The sequence below is a fragment of the Podarcis liolepis genome, assembly GCF_965112155.1.
Source record: "Podarcis liolepis genome assembly, chromosome: 8".
In the NCBI taxonomy this organism is placed as follows: domain Eukaryota; kingdom Metazoa; phylum Chordata; class Lepidosauria; order Squamata; family Lacertidae; genus Podarcis; species Podarcis liolepis.
This window is the reverse complement of record NC_139560.1, coordinates 60,967,290-60,990,083: the sequence shown is the minus strand read 5'-3', so window position 1 is coordinate 60,990,083 and position 22,794 is coordinate 60,967,290. Positions and strand designations below refer to the sequence as shown.

The 22,794-nt window shown below is 44.0% G+C and overlaps 1 protein-coding gene across 1 annotated transcript in view; it reads left to right on the top strand.

The window, feature by feature from the left end:
* LOC310714315 (NXPE family member 3-like) overlaps positions 1-22,733 on the top strand; it is a 41,361-nt gene extending 18,628 nt beyond the window's left edge. Inside the window, exons 2-3 of the mRNA XM_083519696.1 lie at positions 17,650-17,794; positions 20,913-22,733. Of these exons, the coding sequence (XP_083375822.1) occupies positions 17,726-17,794; positions 20,913-21,641 (798 nt within the window). The 5' untranslated portion in view covers positions 17,650-17,725 and the 3' untranslated portion in view covers positions 21,642-22,733. The remainder of the gene's footprint in view (positions 1-17,649; positions 17,795-20,912) is intronic.
* The last annotated feature ends 61 nt before the right edge of the window (positions 22,734-22,794 follow it).

The window sequence follows — 22,794 nt, the reverse complement described above, 5'->3', positions numbered from 1 at the left end:
TAAGTAAATACAGTGGTGCCTCGCAAGACGAAATTAATTCGTTCCGCGAGTTTTGTCGTCTTGCGATTTTTTTCGTCTTGCGAAGCACGGTATCGGGAAAGTTTTGGAAAAGCTTCAAAAATCACCAAAGTCTTTAAAACCCTCAAAAAAGGCTACCACACCACGTTCTATGAGTTGCTCCTCGAAGTCAAGTTGCAATTGTATTAACGGTGTTAAGAAAAAGGAAACAAACTTGCAAGATGTTTCCGTCTTGTGAAGCAAGCCCATAGGGAAAATCGTCTTGCGAAGCAACTCAAAAAACCAAAAACCCTTTCGTCTAGCGAGTTTTTTGTCTTGCGAGGCATTCGTCTTGCGAGGTACCACTGTAAATGCAGTGCATGCTCTGAAACACACGGTCTACCTCACAAAGAAGGTCATGCCTGGCCTTTCTGAAGAGGTAAAGAGCAGCCTCTGGTCCTTAAATGGCTCCATTAATTTCCCCTCCCCATGTCCTATGCCTGAAACTCCTTCCTAGAGCTTCCATGTCTCGCCTTCCCTGCCATCAAAATGTATCTTTGAAGACTCTTGGGGCAGGAACCTGTCCTTGCTACTTACTGTTACTCTGTAAAGCGCAATGTACGTTGATAGTGCTGTATAAATAAATAATCATAATAGCCCATTACAGTAATTTAGCATCAGGATTACATAAACAGCAGTTGCTGTGTCTGAACCTGAAAGAATCTGAATAAATTCTTAAAAGACATTGAATTAACAAAAAGCAAAATGTTGGGCATGAGCATCAAATGACAAAAGACAATAGAGATCCATGATTAGATCTCTAGAGACAGTTACATTTTTAGTTAAAAGCATACATAAGGGACCCTGATTTTTACTGGAGCATCAGCAGTGCTCCCCCCCTTAAACTTCTCCCAGTGTTTTAATGATCTAAATCACTCCCTCTCTGACTATTTGGCCTGTAGGGGACAATACTATACTACATCCTCCTCTCCCAATGCCATAATTGGAGCAGAGAGAAAGAGAGAGGGGCTGCTTTCAACTAGGAACAGAAAAAGAAGAAGAGTTTGGATTTGATATCCCACTTTGTCCCTACCCTAAGGAGTCTCAAAGCAGCTAACAATCTCATTTCCCTTCCTCCCCCACAACAAACACTCTGTGAGGTGAGTGAGGCTGAGAGACTTCAGAGAAGTGTGACTGGCCCAAGTCACCCAGCAGCTGCATGTGGAGGAGCGGGGAATCAAACCCGGTTCACCAGATTACGAGTCCACTGCTCTTAACCACTACACCACACTGGCTCGCTTCAGAAACTTCAGAAAGTGTGAGATTGTACAATAGATCTCTTGTGTAGGTTAGCCATGAGATGCCAGAATCCCCACTCTCACTAAATATATATATATATTCTTTCTCTACATTTAAGATAAGGGACTCAGAAGCAAGATTATCTCTTTCAAGGTTTAAGGGGCCCCTTGACAAAGTGGCCTCCTGAGTGGGCTTATCTGGCAAAGAAAAGCAATACTAAATAATAATAAAACCCAACAACCGCCAGGGAGCAATGCTATGTCAAGGGCACTATGGGAAATTAAATGGCTGCCAGCTGCTGTAACCACCAAGTGTAGGGCACCTAGGGCAGACATCAGCACTGATGGGCTCTGCAGGGGCCCAGATATCTGTCCACGTTTGCCAGGGTCCTGCCAATGCATGTCAGAACTTGCTTCTTCCACGGTAAGTCATCATCAGGAGGAAAAGAGACTGTTCCTCTAAGGTTTAAATGTATGTTATTTCTGGTACCTAAATGCAATAGAATCCAACCATGTGGTTTAATGCTTCTTGACAATACAGCTTGTTGCAGTTTTATCAGGAACTACCGTCCGATTTGATTTTTCCCTCACGACATCATTTTAGGTGAATATGGGTGAACATGAATGAATCCATTTTTATATTTCATATACTCAGCAGGTAGTTGCAACTATTATTGTTCTTCTCTTCAAATGTATTGGTGAAATATATTCATACTGAGTATGAATATACACTGAAGTGTCTGTAACCTGAGGTACCACCGTATTTATATTTTTGAGCTTCTCAGCAGATACTATATTTCCTCTTCTCATCAGTCTTCACAACAATATGAAGATAAAGGTAAAGGTAAAGGTAAAGGGACCCCTGACCATTAGGTCCAGGCGTGGCCGACTCTGGGGTTGCAGCGCTCATCTCGCTTTACTGGCCGAGGGAGCCGGTGTACAGCTTCCGGGTCATGTGGCCAGCATGACTAAGCTGCTTCTGGCGAACCAGAGCAGCACACGGAAACGCCGTTTACCTTCTCGCCAGAGTGGTGCCTATTTATCTACTTGCACTTTGACGTGCTTTCGAACTGCTAGGTTGGCAGGAGCAGAGACCGAGCAACGGGAGCTCACCCCGTCGTGGGGATTTGAACCGCCGACCTTCTGATCGGCAAGTCCTAGGCTTTGTGGTTTAACCCACAGCGCCACCCACGTCCGATATGAAGATACTGACACATATTTCCATTTTCAGGTGGAGACACCTAAATTATTTTAAAACAAAACAAAATCTGACCAATACTAATTCCCAGAATTAATGCCTAAGTCAAAGTACAATATAGGCATATTTTAATAATTGCATCACAGATGCATCCTACATTTCTAAAGGTTAAGTGATACAGAAAATTATATTTTACATGTTTAAGTGTTTCTAGATTTTATCTGACAGTATCATTTTACCACTACTAATTCAAATTAAGTTATCTCTAGTATTGCTGCTCAAACATTATGCTGAGATTTGTCATTCCAGTACAGTATTATAACAAACTTATACTATGGTTCTAATGCAAATATTTATTTGTGTGTTTGCTGCATCTTCACACAACAATTTATAGTATGTGATCTTATGCCTAAGTACCCTGCGGCAAAGCTATTTCACATTTCTTGGTTGCTGGCACCTGCTTCTTTTCCCACTATTTGGTACCTAATATACAAACTGCCACCATTTTCTGTCATTTTGATGGTGACTATTTCTTTTATATATTTCAAAAGAAAAATTAAAGAATATTTTATTTTAAGTGCTTATTTGTTGAATTTTCTTCTGTAACGTTGCCCCAGAATTGAAGCACTTTAAATCCCTTTATCCCCCTTCACAGAAAGTTTGACTTAGTAAGTAATATTGAATAGACCAGGGGTACTTAACCTTTTGGGATGCAGGTGGCGCTGTGGGTTAAACCACAGAGCCTAGGACTTGCCGATCAGAAGGTCGGCGGTTCAAATCCCCACGACGGGGTGAGCTCCCGTTGCTCGGTCCCTGCTCCTGCCAACCTAGCAGTTCGAAAGCACATCAAAGTGCAAGTAGATAAATAGGTACCGCTCTGGCAGGAAGGTAAACAGCGTTTCCGTGCGCTGCTCTGATTCGCCAGAAGTGGCTTAGTCATGCTGGCCACATGACTCGGAAGCTGTACGCTGACTCCCTCGGCCAGTAAAGTGAGATGAGCGCCGCAACCCCAGAGTCGGTCACGACTGGACCTAATGGTCAGGGGTCCCTTTACCTTTACCTTACTTAACCTTTTTATACCTACCGCCCACTAATCCGTCTTTCTTGATGGTAAAATTTCCTTACCCCTCACCAGTGCTCGATGGAAGGAGGATTCAGCTTGTGCCGTAGAACCCCCTACCGCCCACCTAGAATCCTGAAATGCCCACTAGTGGGCGGTAGGGACCAGGTTGACAACCTCTGGGATAGACCATCAGAATCTGTAAACAATGTGTCACCAGTGAGTGGGAAAAATGAGAGTGGTGAACAACAGGTAATGAGACACAATTTACTGAAAAGTGATTTTACTTGTCAAAGTCTGAGGTGTTTTGAATAAAAGCTCTTCTTCAAAAGCAATTGAACTTGCTAGGTAAATATTTTAAGAATTACTGCTATTTTCATCCAAGTGTTTGTTTTTCTGTTTTGTTAGTCATTCTGAATTACTCATTTGGAGGAGAGAAACTGGGTACTGGGAATATAGTTTTTTGTGCTTAGTAAACAGCATGTCTTATTTTGCTTGTACCTGTTTTTAAAACATTCATCTCGACCTCTTTTCTATTACCGGTACTGCTCTCACAGCTAGGGTAATAATAGCCTTGTAATAATTTCACATCTGCAATTGCTATACCACAGTCAGTGTTTATAGGGATGCAGCTGTCTCCTTTTTCTGTACTCTGACATGGTGGTACACATTCAGTTTCTCTTGTTGTGGACTATACTGAGCTAATGGACCAATAATCTGACTCATCATAAGACAGCTTCCCATCTTTCTGTATAACTGGAGAGAGAAGGTGATGGAGAAGATGTATAATGTATGTCATTTATTTATTTTGCATACATGTATGTTTATCCACATGCACAAAAAGCAGCTTCTGTCTTTTTGAACAAAGAGTTCTCTAAGGATAGGACAATTAATTATAGCCTGACTAGGTTGTGTAAATATAGCTGGCTCATCTCTTTAAAAGTTAGCGGCTCTCTTCCTCCACTGAGCAGATCATCCTAACATATGGCTCAAGAAGAAGACAATCTTTCTTTGGCAGCTACAATCATCTGTCCGGACAGGCACCAGAATGCAATCTGGTAATCTCAGTTGCGTGTCAGTGCAAAATACCACCAGAAAGTGAGGAGCACCTTTCTATTTCCAGAGTTATCTCCAAGCAGATCAAGATTTTTGTTTATCTTTCATTGGTGCCTTTGATGAAAAGGCAGGCACTTTATTGCTGTCCATGATGCTGAGTTGTTTTGACAGGTTAGGGCTGAAAAGGGTCTTGGGTACTTACAAAGAGGGAAAAGGCTAAGTGTAAACTGGCAGAATGAATTGGCAGCAATAGTGCTGGCAGCTCCATTTAATCTGTGCTGCCCTTTGAATATTTGCTTTACAGTTTACACTAACAGGTTTCAACCTCCAGTTCTGCCAAGTCAATCAAATAGTCTTAACAGCATAAAGTGTCAGCGTTTCTTTTTGTCCTCAAAACCTTGAAACCATTTGCAGTTATTTGGTTGACGTGTTTAATTAATCATTAGAGGCCTCTGTTTGCAAAGGCCCCCACAGAACCTGGCAAAGATTCCTCTGAAAGCAACACAAAGTTTCTTTGTCTTTCTCCAAACAGAAACAGGGATAGAAAAGCTATATCCCCTCAAGTATTTCCAGGAGTTTGCATTTAGAAGAAACTGGTCTGCAAAGTCTTTCTGGCATCAACCTATCTGGCTGAAAAATACGCTTGTATTAACTCATTCATGCTGCCAGTTAACATTCACTGTTTTCTATAACACATCATTACTTATCAGCAGACATAAATAAAAGAAAAAGGAGATGAGCTCTTTCCCAGTAAAAATCTTGAACATTACACTGACACCATTTAAGACTGAAGAATCCTGAGTGCAATGAGAATAGACATTCTTCACATGGTGACCTCCATGCAGGACTTAATTTCTGCTGCAGAATTTGAACTCTTGACAATTTCAGCCTTTAACAGTTTCTAGTTGTCATGGTTTTGGAAATGTACAGTCCACATTACAGGGCTGCCCAGTATTCTTTTGGAACATCCAATTTTGTCTCCTGTCTAATTCTGCTATTATGCCTTGCTGATCTCCTCTTCCCATTAAATCATTTGAGGCCAAATAAAAGAACTTCAAAGTCTGTAAACCCCAAATATTGCACTCAGAATAAAACTACAACTTTATCATCTTTTTTTTTTTTTTTGCTTATAGTGTGGCAAATGCAATTCTAAGCAATTCTGAAATCACTGGGATTTATTTTCCAAGTAAATATCATTAAGACTGAGGTCAAAGTCCTTGTTTTAAAAAGTTACATTTAATTTCTGGATGTCACTAGTGTCCTATGAAATCCAACTTTTCCCACAAACCATTTCTTAGTTTTATAGTTTGTGTGTGTGTGTGTGTGTGTGTGTGTGTGTGAGAGAGTGAGAGAGAGAGAGAGAGAGAGAGAGAGAGAGATCATGAAATGGCTAAACATACGAAGCCTGAAATATTAAACTTGAAACCATGAAATAATCCATTTTTTAAGTTATTTCTTAGGTGTGTTACAGTGGTACCTCGCAAGACGAATGCCTCGCAAGACAAAAAACTCGCTAGATGAAAGGTTTTTCCGTTTTCGATTTGCCTCGCAAGACGAATTTCCCTATGGGCTTGCTTCGCAAGACAAAAACGTCTCACGACTTTTTTTCTTTGTCTAAAAACAAAGACATGTTTAGTTTATAAAGTTAATTTATTTTCCCTTAAATTTTTGAACTGCTCTTTACGGTGTGTGTGACTTTAAAGAGCAGTTAATAAACTGTTGTTGTACCAAATTTGGCTTTGTTTGGACTTTTTTTGACCATAGGAACGCATTAATTGATTTTCAATGCATTCCTATGGGATTTCGTGATTCGCAAGACGAAAAATTCGCTAGACGACAAAAATTGCGGAACGAATTAATTTCGTCTTGCGGGGCACCACTGTATATGGAAAAAAAGTGATTTGGATCCAAACAGCCCCTAGCATGAGCAGAAGGAATGTCTACTAATGTCAGGAGTGTCTTTAATTTTCACAGATGTGGTCTTCCCCCTGCCCTCCCAACACACCCACACTGTCAGCCTATTGCCCACCATTACACAAGGTCCTCTATGCCAGTGGTTTTCAACTAGTGTACGATGGCACCCTGGGGTGCCTTGAATGATGGCCAGGAGTGCCGTGGGCAACACTGGCCTCTCTCCCTCTTTCCTTCCCTCCCTCCTCTGATGCCCTCTCACATCTTTGCCCTCTCACATCACAACCAAAGGCTTGCACAGGTTTTTATTGCAGCATCCCTGGCTGTAAGCTCCACAGGCAAATGGTGCCTCTGCGAGGCATCACTCTTTGGGGTGGAGTGGGCAGCTAAGAGACCATGGATGGCAGCAGCAGCTGCCCAGAGGACTCCCAAGGAGAGGGTCTACAAGGAAGGGTAGTAAAAAAATGGTGAGAGTCTTCCAGCTCTGCAGGCAGGGGTGTCATAACTGGGCTCCTGAGCCCCACAAGGGTGCTACAGAAAGAATGTAGTTGATTAAGGGAGTGATGGACTCAAAAAGGTTGAACCCCCCCCCTGCTCTATGCTATACAATGAGTCTAGCATTAATAGTGTTTTGTACTACATGGTTTTGTCTTATGCGAAATGTACATCTCAAATAAAAGGATTTCCTTTGTCTTTAGAAGTATAGCCTAGCTCACTCCTATAGTCTTGCAGTGGTTCGCAAAAGCAAAACAATACCTTCAAAACCTTCAGCAAAGCAGAACGATGTTCTCATGAAAATATATCTTAAATACTCACAACCCTATGATGACATAATTTTGAGTCTACAAAGCAGATAAAACTTGCAACACTTGGCAGCAGGTGGAAGTGTTGAGACGCTGAGTTTCCTGTGGGATGGTGTTCCTGTTAAACTGTGAGACTGCCACTAGGAAAGCACATGTCACCTGAGGGTTGCAGGGTTCCCTCTTTCCCTTAGTCCAACCACAATCTCAGCAGCACTTGGAGTTGGTTGTAGCAAATGGTAATCTTTATTGCAGTCAGATGTAGTTGCAGGCTTTGTGGTTAGCTTCACTCTTGGACAGAAGCTTTTGCTCCCCTCTCATGGCTTTGAGTAGTGGTGGTGGTGATGATGATGATGATAATAATAATAATAATAATAATAATAATAATAATAATAATAATAATAATATATTTATTTATACCCTGCCCATCTGGCTGGGTTTCCCCAGCCACTCTGGGCAGCTTCCAACAAAATATTAAAAATACATTAAAACATCAGTCATTAAAAACTTCTCTAAACAGGGCTGCCTTCAGATGTCTTCTAAAAGTCAGATAGTTGTTTATTTCCTTGACATCTGATGGGAGGGTGTTCCACAGGGTGGGCGCCACAACCGAGAAGGCCCTCTGCAATGCCCTTGTAGGCCAGCCTTTGGCAACACAGTGCCCTCCAGATGTTTTGGATTATAACTCCTATCAGTCTCAGCCAGCACAGCTAAACTCAGTGCTTTCTAATTAGATACCGTATATATGCCTTGCCTCACTTTCCCCCCAAATTCTGACCATGTAAAGTTAAAGTGTGGCTTAAATCTGTGACCTTACCAAAATTGGCTTTTACGATATCACTGCTGAAACAAACATACGGTAAAACGGAACAGGTGTGAGTGCCTGCGGAATTTTAAGGGGGCGGCTTATATTCGGGTATTGTCTTTTTTGCTTTTTACCCCTTGAATTTTAAAGCTGTGGCTTATATTTGGGGGCGGCTTATATTTGGGCCAATACGGTACATTCTAAAAGAGTAGTGCACACTTCTGGTATTCACCAGAGGTGTTTATCTCGTGCACACTTCTGGTATTCACCAGAGGTGTTTATCTCCTTAAGTCCTTTCCTTCATCTATGTTTATCTCCTTTAGGTCTGCATGCGCATCATATGTTTAAAACACAGTGCTTCTCCCAAAGAATACTGGGAAATATAGTTTACCGCTCACTAGCACCCTTAACAGACTACAATTCCTAGGATTATTTAGGGGAAGTCATGTGCTTGAAATGCGCTTGAAATACATTGGTGCCTCGCAAGACGAAATTAGTCCGTTCCGCGAGTCTCTTCGTCTTGCGAAGCACGGCTATTAGCGGCTTAGCGGCTATTAACGGCTTAGCGGCTTTAAGAAAAAGGAAACAAACTCGCAAGACGTTTCGTCTTGCGAAGCAAGCCCATAGGGAAATTCGTCTTGCGGAACGACTCAAAAAACGGAAAACTCTTTCGTCTTGCGCGTTTTTCGTCTTGCGAAGCATTCGTCTTGCGAGGTACCACTGTATATGCTGTGTACACAGCCTAAGTCCCCACACAAAGCTGCTATTCTAGCAAAATCTGTCACTTGAAAGCTCTCTTAGCTGCAACCAGAACAGCACCTGTTACTCTGCACAGTGTGGCTCAGCTTTCTTGTGTAATATACCTCAGTGCTTGTGACATCTGTAAGTGAAGATGAGAATCCCTACAATGGTAAATAAACAAAAGAAAAAGACCATTTCCTTTCAGCTCTAAAGCAAAAAAGAAAAGGTGGAGATCATGCAGCTCCCATCCTCCAAACATTTCCATCTAAAAGTGCTCATGCTTTATAGTTCCACGAAGACTTCAGTGCCAGCCTGATTGTGATAGTTAATCAGCATCTTCAAAGAGAATACACAGCAGAGAGCCATACAGAGCAAAAGGGGAGTGTATTTGAGACAGCAATAATACATTACTTTTTCTATTCCATTCCCATGTACAGTGGTGCCTCGCAAGACGAAATTAATCCGTTCCGTGAGTATCTTCGTCTAGCGGTTTTTTCGTCTTGCGAAGCAACCCTATTAGCGGCTTAGCGGATTAGCGCTATTAGCGGTTTAGCGGCTATTAAAGGCTTAGCGGCTTAGCGGCTTAGCTGCTAAAAGGCTATTAAAGGCTTAGCGGCTTAGAAAAAGGGGGGGAGCGGAAAAAAATCTCAAGACTCGCAAGACATTTTCGTCTTGTGAAGCAAGCCCATAGGGAAATTCGTCCTGCGAAGCGCATTGAAAAACGGAAAACCCTTTCGTCTAGCGGGTTTTCCGTCTTGCGAGGCATTCGTCTTGCGGGGCACCACTGTATAAGAAAACAAATCAGAGAGATGAAGAAATGTTTGCTACTCATACTTTATCCTCTCATGTATTTTTTTTTCTTAACAGGACTTTTCTGTGGGTTACTGTCATAAAGCTCAATAGATATTAAACTATCCTTATGGGAGACATATTTGGGACAGCTCTATTACTGTAATATATGGGATTCATAAGGAATGAAGAATGCATATGTATTTTAGGAGAGCATAAATGGGGAGAGAAAACATATTGAATGTCTTCGGATACTGGTGATTTTTTTCCTAATATGAGGGTCGTTTAGCAAGCCTCTCTTTAGGAGCATAAACCTGGCCAAATTCAATACATACAAGGCTCTGTAATGCCTGTTATGTCCTATTATGGGCTTACTTTTTTAAACTTGGATTCAGTATTCCCTATTGTGGTCAAGATCTTACTACAGCATTGCAGCTGATGCTTTGTTATTTTGGGGGCCGTGTTTCAGTGGAATATTTCTAACCAGCATCTCATCTCATATTAATACCAATAAAGGGGAATGCTATTAGTCTTGGGTTTCTTATTCTATGCATTTTTCTTCACTTTCCACTGCAATATTGAAACTGAAAATCAATTTAGGGTTGACAGCAATGGATCATTGCAATTCCTGAACTTTTTACATTGCAGTGCAATTTTTTACTAGAGCTTGCAGTACTACTTCAGAGGGAACAGTTAAAGTTTTGCATGGTTATGTGGATGGGAAGGGGTGAGAATCTGAGTAATATCAGCAGCTACAAGTCTCCAGCCAGGAGCGTGAATATATTAGCAAAGCAGTTATGAGCATAGACAAAAGATGTGCCCAGTTTCTTAATCACAGGATTGTCTGTTAGTTTGCAGACTGGTAAGCAGCACCCCTTAGTAGGCTGCATTTTCACACGAAGGCACTGGCCCAGTTCACATGTAATGCTAAACCAAATCATGGCTTACTGCAAACACACAGATCTGTGAGCTCCTGGAGAGAAGAACACAAGAAGTTCCCTTATATCAAGTCAGACCTCTGGTCCATCAAGCTCAGTTTTGCCTATACTGACTAGCAGCGACTCTCCAGGGTTTCAGACTGGCGTCTCTCCCAGCCCTGCCTGGAGAAGCTGGTTATTCAACCTGGGACCTTTTGCAGGCAGTGTAGGTACTCTGCCACTAAGCCAAGGTCCTTCCCCCTCCAGTCTTACTACTGCTGTGCTGGGGTGGGAAATTGGATCCAGATGGTGGGCCAGATCCTCCCACCCCCATGAGCCAACTGATAGGTGAATGGGACTGCCCATCTGTCAGTGGCCTGATGTAATGATGAAACTGGGTGACTGACACCTGTCGATATTCAAAGGAGGTTCCCCACCACTGACTTAGTATGTCATCCAGACACAGGCTTGTGGTTTGTCTCGTTTCAAACGCTGCAGTCTGTGGCCTAGGTTTCTTCTATGGCTTACAACTCGTTGTTTATTTGGAGGAGACACACTATAACCCAGGGGTAGGCAACCTAAGGCCTGGGGGCCGGATGTGGCCAAATTGCCTTTTCAATCCGGCCCGTGGATGGGTCGGGAATCAGCGTGTTTTTACATGAGTAGAATGTGTCCTTTTATTTAAAATGCATATTTGGGTTATTTGTGGGGCATAGGAATTTGTTCATTTGTTTATTTTTTTCAAAATATAGTCCGGCCCACCACATGGTCTGAGAGACGGTGGACCGGCCCACGGCTGAAAAAGGTTGCTGACCCCTGCTATAAGCCCATGTTCAGAGAGCATATGAATCCAAGCCATGGCTTAGCTCACAGCAGCATAATCAGAGTAGGAACAAAGCAGCAGCAATATCTCAAGAATCCCTCATGCTTGTGCATTTGTACTGAGCCACGGTTAGCTTTAGCATGGCTTCCAAACTGGGTCAATAGCTTATGATCAAGTGTGTGTGCATGCACACACACACACACACACACACACACACACACGAAAGCATGCTGTGGGAGCAGGAGTGGGAATCTTGGATGATAGCATTTCCGTTTGGTTGAATTCTTTTTTAGCAAATCAATTGTGATAGAGCAAGCTAGGAAATTAATCTAACCTTATATGAATTTTCATAACATGACAGGGTCCGGTTAATTTGACTGCTTGAAAGAAAACTGATTAGATTTACAGTTAATTTTAACTATGTAATGACTTCAGTATCCAGAACTCAGTGTGCATTACAATTATTGAGAAACAAGTGAGAATGTTGCAGTGCATCTCTGGTACTCTTGAGCTACTTGAGCATGTTGCTTATAGCAGTGTTTCCCAACTGGGATCCATATGGCCCCCTGGGAGCCCCCAGGATATTCCAAGGGGCCCACAGGTGAAAAATGCATAAATGGGACGCCACAGCATGAGGCTAGGGGGCCACAGAGGGAAGTGAGAAGTGTAGGGGGAAATCATGTGTGTGTGTTCTTTTAAAAAAACCATTATTACTTTTTAAAATCCTGATTGGCTGGCTATCAGCTTCGCCAATCACAAGCGGGTAAGGGGGCGTTCCACCAGGGTCTAGAGCTCCTTCTTGCCATGTGCATTTTCCTGGAGCCGCCCTGGTTTGTTTCTGGTAGGAGAGGGCAATTGGTGAGGCTCCCATTTTGACCAGTAGAGCCAAAACCCCCAGGTCAGGTAAGTGCGGTATTGGGATAGCAATGGGTAGGGCTGGGCAAGCTGGAGCTGCTTGTTGCTGCCGCCAGTGCTGGACCCGGTAGCAGCCTGGGCCTGACTCTGCAAGATCTTTGAGGTTTCAGACTAAAGAAGAAATGTGTTAACAAGAGCAGAAACGCTTTTAGAGGGTTTTTTGAGAGTGGATAATATTTTTTGAGGGGGAAAGGATCCTCTAAACTCCTGGGTGCCAGATGCTCCCTATAATTCCTGGATTTAGTAAAAGTTAGAATTTAGTAAGGTTTAATTAAGCTGTACAGTGGTGCCTCGCAAGACGAAATTAATTCGTTCCGCAAGTTTTTTCTTCTTGCGAGTTTTTCGTCTTGCGAAGCACGGTTTCCCATAGGAATGCATTGAAAATCAATTAATGCGTTCCTAGGGAAACCGCCTTCAGACCAGGTCCGGGGACAGTCTGTCCCCCGACCTCTTCTGAAGGCTGGGGGGGGGGACAAGGGCTTTTCTTCCCACCCCCAGCCTTCAGAAGGCTGTTCTGAAGGCTGGCGGTGGGAAGAAAAGCCCTTCTTCCCACCTCCCGCCCCGCAAGCTCCGGGGACAGGAGGGCTTTGCTGCCGACCGCCAGCATTTTAAAAGCCCCTGCTGTCCCGGGGCGATTTTAAAATGCTGGCGGGCGGGAGCGAAGTCTCTGCTGTCCCGGGGAGATTTTAAAATGCTGGGGGTCAGCAGCGAACGCTTCGCTCCCGACCCACCAGCATTTTAAAATCTCCCCGGGACAGCAGAGACTTCTCTGCTGTCCCAGGGAGATTTTAAAATGCTGGGGGTCGGCAGCGAACGCTTCGCTCCCGCCCGCCAGCATTTTAAGATCGCCCGGGGCAGCGGAGAAGTCTCCGCTGTCCCGGGAAGGCAGGCAGGGGGGAGCAAAGACTTTTGCCCCCCGCCGGCCTTCAGAAGAGGTCCAGGACCTCTTCTGAAGGCCGGCTGTGGGCGAAAGTCTTTGCTCCCGACCGCCAGCAATTTAAAACAGGTCCCCGGAGATTTCCCTATGGGCTTTCGTCTTGCGAAGCAAGCCCATAGGGAAATTCGTCTTGCTAAGCGCCTCCAAAACAGAAAACCCTTTCGTCTTGCGGGTTTTCCGTCTTGCGAGGCATTCGTCTTGCGGGGTACCACTGTACCAATCATGGGTAAACTAGGGTAAGTTTACAGTAATGAGCCAGGCCAGCCCAGGAATTTGACTTCGAGTGGAACAGTAGAAATAAAATGTTCTTCAGATCCAGCTAACATTTTTATGATTCTCCTCAGTAACGGGGACGGATTTGAGAATGTGGTCACTTCTCATTGCATAGATGAGGGAACTGACATTCACTTCTCCATTCTCCTCCTGACGCTTTGTTGCTCTGTGGGAATGAGCAATTCTTGCCCTCTAATCTGGCCATTCTAAGCCTAATATTCTATTTAATATGTTTCTCACATTATCTTTCATCTGTTGACCAGGAAGAAAGCCACTTTGGTCCTCATGTATCACATCTCTCAAAATTCCTTTCAATCTGTTCATCAAAATCATTATTTAACAATGAGATTGGCCTATAGTTTTTTACCTGAAGTAACTCTGTATCTTGTTTTGGGATTAATGTGATATAAGCTTCTTTCCATGTCATCAGAATCTTCCCTTTATTTAAAATATTGTTCATAACATCCTTTTTAATAATATTTTTTATAATTCAATTTTTTATAATATTTCACAATAAGTCCTTCCAGTCCTGGCGCTTTGCCTGTTTTTAGTTTTTTTATCGCTGATTGTATTTCCATTGTCGTTTTTGGTGAATTCAGTTGGTCTTTTCTATCTTTTGGAATCTTCGGTAATTTATTCTGTTCTAAATAATTTTCTATTTTCTCTTTATTTTATTTTCCTGCTGTGGACAGTTCTTTATAAAATCTTAAGAAATTTCTCCTGATCTCCTTTGGATTTTCTATTATCTTCTATTTTTAACTTATTAATAGTATTTTGTCCTTGTATCTTTTTAAATTGCCAAGCTAATAATTTCCCAGGCTTGTTAGCAAATTCTGCCTTAGCATTTTTATTTTCCATTCGGCTTCTTGATTAATTAACATTGAAAATTGGGTTTGTAGCATCTTGATATTTTATTTGTATACTTCCTAGTTAATAATAATAATAATAATAATAATAATAATAATAATAATATATTTATACCCTGCCCATCTGGCTGGGTCCCCCCAGCCACTCTGGGCGGCTTCCAACAAAACACTAAAATACAATAACCTATTAAACATTAAAAGCTTCCCTAAACAGGGCTGCCTTTAGATGTCTTCTAAAAGTTTGGTAGTTATTTTTCTCTTTGACATCTGGTGGGAGGGTGTTCCACAGGGCGGGCGCCACTACCGAGAAGGCCCTCTGCCTGGTTCCCTGTAACTTGGCTTCTCGTAGCAAGGTTACCACCAGAAGGCCCTCGGTGCTGGACCTCAGTGTCCGGGCAGAACGATGGAGGTGGAGATGCTCCTTCAGGTATACTGGACCGAGGCCATTTAGGGCTTTAAAGGTCAGCACCAACACTTTGAATTGTGCTTGGAAACTTACTGGGAGCCAGTGTAGGCCTTTCAAGACCAGTGTTATATGGTCTCAGCGGCCGCTCCCAGTCACCAGTCTAGCTGCCACATTCTGGATTAATTGTAGATTCTGGGTCACCTTCAAAGGTAGCCCCACACAGAGTGCATTGCAGTAGTCCAAGCGTGAGATTACCAGAGCATGCACCACTCTGGCGAGACAGTTCGCGGGCAGGTAGGGTCTCAGCCTGCGTACCAGATGGAGCTGATAAAACGGCTGCCCTGGACACAGAATTGACCTATGCCTCCATGGACAGCTGTGAGTCCAGAATGACTCCCAGACTGCGCACTTGGTCCTTCAGGGGCACAGTTACCCCATTCAGGACCAGGGAGTCTTCCACAGCTGCCTGCCTCCTGTCCCCCAAAAACAGTACTTCTGTCTTGTCAGGATTCAACCTCAATCTGTTAGCTGCCATCCATCCTCCATCCGCCTCCAGACACTCACACAGGACCTTCACCGCCTTCACTGGTTCCAATTTGAAAGAGAGGTAGAGCTGGGTATCATCTGCATACTGATGAACACGCAGCCCAAACCCCCTGATTATCTTTCCCAGCGGCTGCATGTAGATGATGAAAAGCATGGGGGAAAGGACAGAACCCTGAGGCACCCCACAAGTGAGAGCCCAGGGGTCTGAACACTCATCCCCCACCACCACTTTCTGAACACGGCTCAGGAGGAAGGAGCAGAACCACTGTATAACAGTGCCCCCAGCTCCCAGCCCCTCTAGACGGTCCAGAAGGATGTTATGGTCGATGGTGTCAAAAGCCGCTGAGAGATCCAGCAGAACTAGGAAACAGCTCTCACCTTTGTCCCTAGCCCGCTGGAGATCATCGACCAGTGCGACCAAGGCAGTTTCAGTCCCATGATGAGGCCTGAATCCCGACTGGAAGGGATCCAAATGGTCCACTTCTTCCAGGCGTGCCTGGAGTTGTTCAGCAACCACTCGCTCAATCACCTTGCCCAAGAATGGAAGATTTGAAACTGGGCGATAGTTGGCCATATTGGCAGCATCTAAAGATGGCTTTTTTAAGAAGCGGTTTGATAACCGCCTCTTTCAGCAGGTATGGGAAGGCTCCCTCACAGAGAGAAGCATTCACTACCCCGCGAAGCCCATCACTCAGACCTTCCCGGCTAGCTTTTATAAGCCAGGATGGGCAAGGATCAAGGAGACAGGTGGTTGGTTTCACTCGTCCAAGCAGCCTGTCCACATCCTCAGAGGTAACAGATTGGAATTGATCCCACGCAACTTGACTAGACAGGACGCTAGGACTCTCCCGCCCCGGCCCTGCTCCCACGGTGGAGTCTACCTCTTCCCAAATCTGAGCGACTTTATCTGCAAAAAACTTTGCAAAATCATTGCAGGAGATCATGTGGCCCTGATGGAGCAGGTGGTTCTGCTAAATTGCGAACCACCTGAAAAAGTCTCCTGCTGCTGTTTTCTGCAGATGCAATAGAGGCGGTGAAGAAAGTCTTCTTCGCCGTCGCTACCGCCACTTGGTAGGCTCGACATTGAGCTCTAACCTGTGTCCGGTCAGCTTCAGAATGAGTTATCTGCCACCGGCACTCTAGCCGTCGCAACGATTGTTTCATTGCCCTCAGATCTGTGGAAAACCACGGGGCTGTCCGGGCTCCATGTTTCTTTATTAATTGCTTTTCATTATCAATTATATGATTTAATATTTCCTCATTTTTCTTTTCTCTGGTAGCAAAGATTAATTCAATAAGTCTGCCAGCTTCATTTTGAGATAGAGTTTAAATGTAGATTTTATGGCTACAACATTCAGCTTTCTGTTTGAAGATCCCCCGTCTGTCTTCTCCACTCCCTGCTCTGTGTAATACCTTTTGTGTGTATATTTCTCCTGATGATGAGTTCTGGAAAGCTCAAAACCTTTCTTGCGATTTTGTGACATTTTTGTTGTCCCAAAAATATTGTTCAGTTGTGTACTTTTTTCTTAAGTACCAGCATATTTTCCATTCCTGTTCAGGGAGTGGTCAGAGGCTTTTCTGGAAATGAGATGTCTCTTCTCCCATTTTCTAGCTGGGGATGATGTAAGCAAGGATGATGTAAGCAAGGAGACTGTCTGTGAAAGAGAGAATAGGCAGGCAACTGGAGAGGCAGACAGAGTCAGAGAGTAGAAAAAGCTAGCAGCAGCTGGGGGGGTTGGCTGTCTCCTTGAAGAAATCACTCAGGGAGCAGTAGACTTTTGGGACATCTGTTGGTGTGTTGAAGCTACACCTGCGGTCAACCTTTACATTTGTAAATAAAATGCAAATATTACAAATTGCTATAAGTTTCCTGTGACCTCCTACCAAAGGAAATCAAACCGAGGTAAGTGCTTGCATCCCTGGAAACAGCTCACTGCTCAGTGAACCAAGGTGCACATAATAGTTGTATTTGTGTGGTGGAAGGGGTGTCTAAGGCATGGCATCAACAGGTCCATTTTTAAAGAATCATTCCCAAGGTGCAGATAGACAATGAGGTAAGTTTATGCTCCACTGTGGTAAGCAATTACCAGGATTTGATGTAGTCTTAGGTTTATGGCATCACAGATTCACAGCAACTTATCTACCCTTCTTCATAAGTCTTTTGACAGGAAGGAGAGATTCTGAGTCCTTATAAGGCCTGTGAGTAGCCTGAGTAAAACATGTCCCAGCTAAGCCTCAGTAGCTGTGCCTGTAAAAGATTTAGTCCACTGACTTCATCCCCTGCCCTGTTCTTTTGTATTTTGCCTCATAGGTGTGTTGACTTTCCAGTCAAGAGTGTGATTTTGTTCTTGTAAGTACCTGTTTTGCATCTCTATTGTTGGGGACAGATGCCAAAGACTTCTTGGGGTCTCAGACCAACTCCTTTTCTCTGGCTTGGACTAATATTCACAGCAGGGGTGAGTCCAGGAGGTCACTTATAAATCTGCTTGTTGAATTTATTCTCTCTTCGTAGATCCTCTATGTATATATAAAAAAGAATCAGAGCTAATAAATTTTGAAGCGAAATGTTGGATTTTTTTCACGTGGGATGTGTTTTGCAGTTCCATGCCTGCTGTTTATGTGCCCAGTGTCCCTTCCCACCAACCCCCACTAGGAAATGTGTATGTGTGTGTTTAGGGGCAAACAGAATTTATTTTTAGAGATGTGCATGTGAGTGAGTGAGTGAGTGAAGGGGTGGAAGGACAAAGGTAGGACTGAGATGCTTACAGTCCTCCTCCAGTGTCACTCCAGAGCTTGTATATAACGGTTGCGGAGCCTTGGGCTTTTGGCTCTCCTGAGCCACGTCATGCTTTCTGACATGGGCCAGATGTGCAGCTAGGGTCCCTTCTTGAAAGTCTCAACAGAAGCTTGTGGAGCATGAGGGACTCTTCATCCCTGTTCACTGCCTTGGATCTTAGAAATGTACCCTATATGCTTTGTAATTAACTCACTGAGGTCTCTCAGTACTGCCCAAAGAAAGTAAGAATCCCATCCAGCCCCATAACCCCGAACTCTCCAGGGACTGTGGCTGGATCTAAAAATATTTTTAAAATATTTCAGGAAAATGCGTTGTAAACTTCATAATGGGAATTCACGTTGGCGAAAGATGGGACTCCACAGTGCCATCTGATGTCACAGTGTTATAACACATATAAAACACTTTTTCTTTACTAACATAGCTGAGGCCTGTCTTTTGCACATTTATGCTGGTTGCTGTGGCAAAATGTTTTGCTGGATAATATCTGAGAAGGCAGATTGTCACTGCACTGAAGGGTGTCCTGTCCAGTAATATGGGGTGGAAAATTTCCCAAAACTGAAATAATAACAGTGCCTTATTTTTTCCATTTCATATGTTAATTAGTAATTATATGTGAATGGCAACAATAGTAAAACAATATTACTTAATTAATACAATATTAATCATGCTAGGCAGTTTCAGACTTTCTTTTCTAGCAACAAAATAAATGTGCTAAATTAGAAAACTCTAAGGCAGTATATTTTATTCTGCAATGGAAGTGAAACACTTTCTGATGCACTGTATAAGCCCAGCTTTCCACCGCACCACTTCCGCTGCCACCATGTGCTGGCTCTTGCTGAACTTGGTGGGAAATGGGACCCTCCTCAAAGTGTTGCCACTTTCATGTCTTCTCTGCTGGGGGGTGGGGAGCCAGTCAGCAACCTGCACACAGGAATGCCTCCTTCTCAACAGCTGAAGCAGTGGGCGGATTCAGTGCCACATCTTGAACTTCCACCAGGTGGGTGCTTCTTCCCACGACATGGGTAGACCAGCTCTGTACATTCCCTTTCTCAGAGAACAAGAGTGGGGAAATATTTTGCTCTTGCATTATTAATTCCTAGCTGTTTGGGTGGCCTGCTTCACCAGGAAGTGAATGCAAATTCCTTGGGCAAAAAGGCTTGATGCCTGGAGGGCAGAAAGAAGTTGGATTGCTGCTTAATTCCTACCCTCACCACTCCCCTGGTAGTGCTTTGGCTGGGTCTCTCGGGGTCCCCCAAAGGAGACAGGAGTTTATTTACCCAGTTCCTTTGGGGCCAACATACTTACTGCAGAATTCCTGTCCCATTTTGAATCTTGATGCTCTTTCTCTTTTCCTGTCCCCACCCTCTCTTTACTTCCTACCGTCCCACATCTCTCTGACCTGCTAAAGTCCAAATCAGGAGTTAAAATAAAAATGGAGGGGGGAATAACCCATCCTTATAATTATTACTCACATGAGACAAAATTGTCATGGGGAAATGACCTCGCACAGACACACAAACAAACCCATACTACTTAATGACACTGGCTAGTGTGTGCATGTGTGCATGTTTATGCCAATCTCCCTCCAGACCAGATAGTTGCAGGTCTTGCTTCCCTTCTACCTCCTCACCCTTCTTGGAGCTGGGCCGCTCTACCTCGTCCTGCTAGCTCTTGCTAGCTCCTTCTCAGAGGATGATATTCCTCATGAATTATAACTGCCTGTGGCCCATCCTTTATTACTTTTCAAAGTGTGTGTGGTGGATAATTCCTGGAACTCCTGAGAGCTGAATGTAAAGCAGAATTCATTTTGTAGCTGTCTCAGAATAGTTTACTCCATATGATACTCTTGCAGGCACATAAGCCCAGCTCCCCTTAGAGCAGGCTGTGGGTAGGTGGCAGTCCTGGCTTCACCCCACTGTTCTGACAATCAGAGTCTTTGAAGAAGCTGTACCGGGGAGATTCAGTTATTTTTGCTGCCAGACTTGAAACTCAACCAGTATAATGCCTTTACAGTGGTACCCCGGGTTACAGATGCTTCAGGTTACAGACTCCGCTAACCCAGAAATAGTACCTCAGGTTAAGAACTTTGCTTCAGGATGAGAACAGAAATTGTGTGGCAGCGGCGGCGGCAGCAGCAGGGCAGCAGCAGGAGGCCCCATTAGCTAAAGTGGTACCTCAGGTTTCAGATTAAGAACAGACCTCCAGAACGAATTAAGTTCTTAACCCGAGGTACCACTGTATATACTGGTAAATCTGTTGAACAGGACTCAGCTACATTAGTAAAGAAACAACAATTTGAATGTGTTATAAATTTTTATATGTGATTTTCCATAACACAAGGCTTTTCTCTTTTGTTATAACAATTTAATTTCTGACTTATTTATAGCATTCTCCCCCCCCCCCCCCCGATGTGTAGATCCATCCACAGTCTCAATAAGCTCTGCATACAGCTCTAGTTCGTGCCTCCACCACCACCCCACCCTGTTGTGGGGTGGGAGGCAAATAAATCAAATGATAAGGAACTGAAACACCTTCCCTTCAACGAAGAGCTAAAGCCTTTGTGACATGTTTCAGTTAAGAAAAAGGGCAACTAAAGAGAAAGGGAGTGAGAGGGGGGTGGAAAAAGCAGAGAGGGAGAGGCAGCCATTTGAAATAAACATGCAATATTATTAGTTCATACTTATATCACATTTATATCGGGTCATAAACATGAGAGATTATCAGCATTACTAAGATCCTGACCCGATTTCTTTTTTTGTCTTATTCTGACTCTCCAGATGATCTACTGGTTCCTGTCCTTTGACCACTTCAGAGAGAAGCACGTGCCTCCTTCCCCTGTGGGTGCCAAGTCACTCCCGGATCCCTTTATGGAGTCTCCAGAACTGCAGGCGCTGCTCCAGCTGATCCATTGGCCTGCTCCAGCTGAGAATGCTGCAGCCTTTGCTTCCTCCACCAGTGCTGAGAAGAGCCACTACCGACTCTTGCAGTCCCAGAGCAACTACACAGTGGGTAACATGCTCCTGGTGTCGCTGGAGGCCCGGGACCAGAGTGGGCAGCCCAAGCACTACGGCGGAGACTTCTTGAGGGCCAAATTGCATTCCCCAGAGCTGAAGGCGAGTGTGGCAGGGACAGTGGAGGATCACAAGAATGGCACCTACACATTGACTTTCCCGCTTCTGTGGGCAGGTGCGGTGCAGGTGTCTGTGCGTCTCATCTACTCCAGTGAGACTGTGGCCCTCCTTCGGCGCATCCGTGACTCCCATCCCTCCACAGTCACTTTCAGGGGCTACTTTGTGGACCCAGGCCAGGGGAGCAAAGAAGAAGCGACTGAATGCAACGTGCATCCAGTCTCAGGCCCAACCTGCCAGTACGTGGATCCTGGCACTGGGGAGCACTGGTTTTGTGCCAGGCCCCAGCATCACTCCTGCAATGACCTTGTGTACCACTCTACTGGGATCTACAAAAATGTGCTCTCCTCAGCAGAGAAAGTCTTCCTTAGTGGGTGAGTGCTTTGGAGATGGCTAGGAATGGGGAAGGTAAGCTTATGGCATGGGGATAGCGATGCAATGCCAGGATTTCTTATGGGAACCATGGGAGTTTTTCTAGGCCCTTGGAAGTAGAGATGGTGTCAAGTCTACTTATGGTCTCTTGGGGTCTGGAGTGTTATGTTTGTTCCTGGAACCACTCTGCCCTCCTCCCTGTGTTACACACCCTACCTTTCCCATCTTCAAGGTTATTTCATACCATCAAAAATTATGTCCTTTCCCCAGAAGGGGCTGCCATTCATTGGAGCAGAAGAATGTAGTGTGTGTGTTTTTATTTCCTATACTTTCCTGTGTGTTTAATTCCTGTGCAGAACATAACTGGGTATGTGAAGATAAATACCTTTGTTCAGTTTATTCAGCTGTGCAATATGAGAGGTCTTTGAAACTTAAATTTGGAGGAACCAGAAGTAAGGCACATTGTGGAGAAATGCCACTCCGTCTTTCACAGGGCATGGAGGATAGTTTATTGTAATGCCTAAGGTCTGGAGCAGGCATAGGCAAACTCTGGCCCTCCAGATGTCTGGGACTACAATTCCCATAATCCCTAGCTAACAGGACCAGTGGTCAGGGATGATGGAAATTGTAGTCCCAAACATCTGGAGGGCTGAAGTTTGCCTATGCCTGGTCTAGAGGGTTTAATGAAAGCAAAAATGTCAGCAATAGGAGCATGTGATCAGATAACAAAATGGTAGTAATGTTCATGAGCACATTTCAAAAAAATAATAATTGCAAAAATCACAATTGCAAATCACAAAAACAGCAAAAATAGTGCAGCACCAAAATCAAATCTTGGCCCCAACAGAAACCCATAAACACTACCCCCTCCACATCTGTGGTAACATTATCCTCTGGACTTTGGACATACACTTTATCCATTAATATGAAAATCAAATTAAATTAAACACAGATTGAGAGATTGCCTGTAGAAGGTGAGCCAGTGTGACCAGTAAGCAACAGAACCCAGCATAGTCTTTAACAACATGATGAGCTTCAAAGAAGAAACTCACACTTCAGCAGTGATGCAGCTCAAGTTGCCCTGTTCTCCATTCCTCTCTGTTCACACAGAGCTGCGGCAGACCGGATTATTCCAGGGAGTGTGCCCATCATCCAAGTG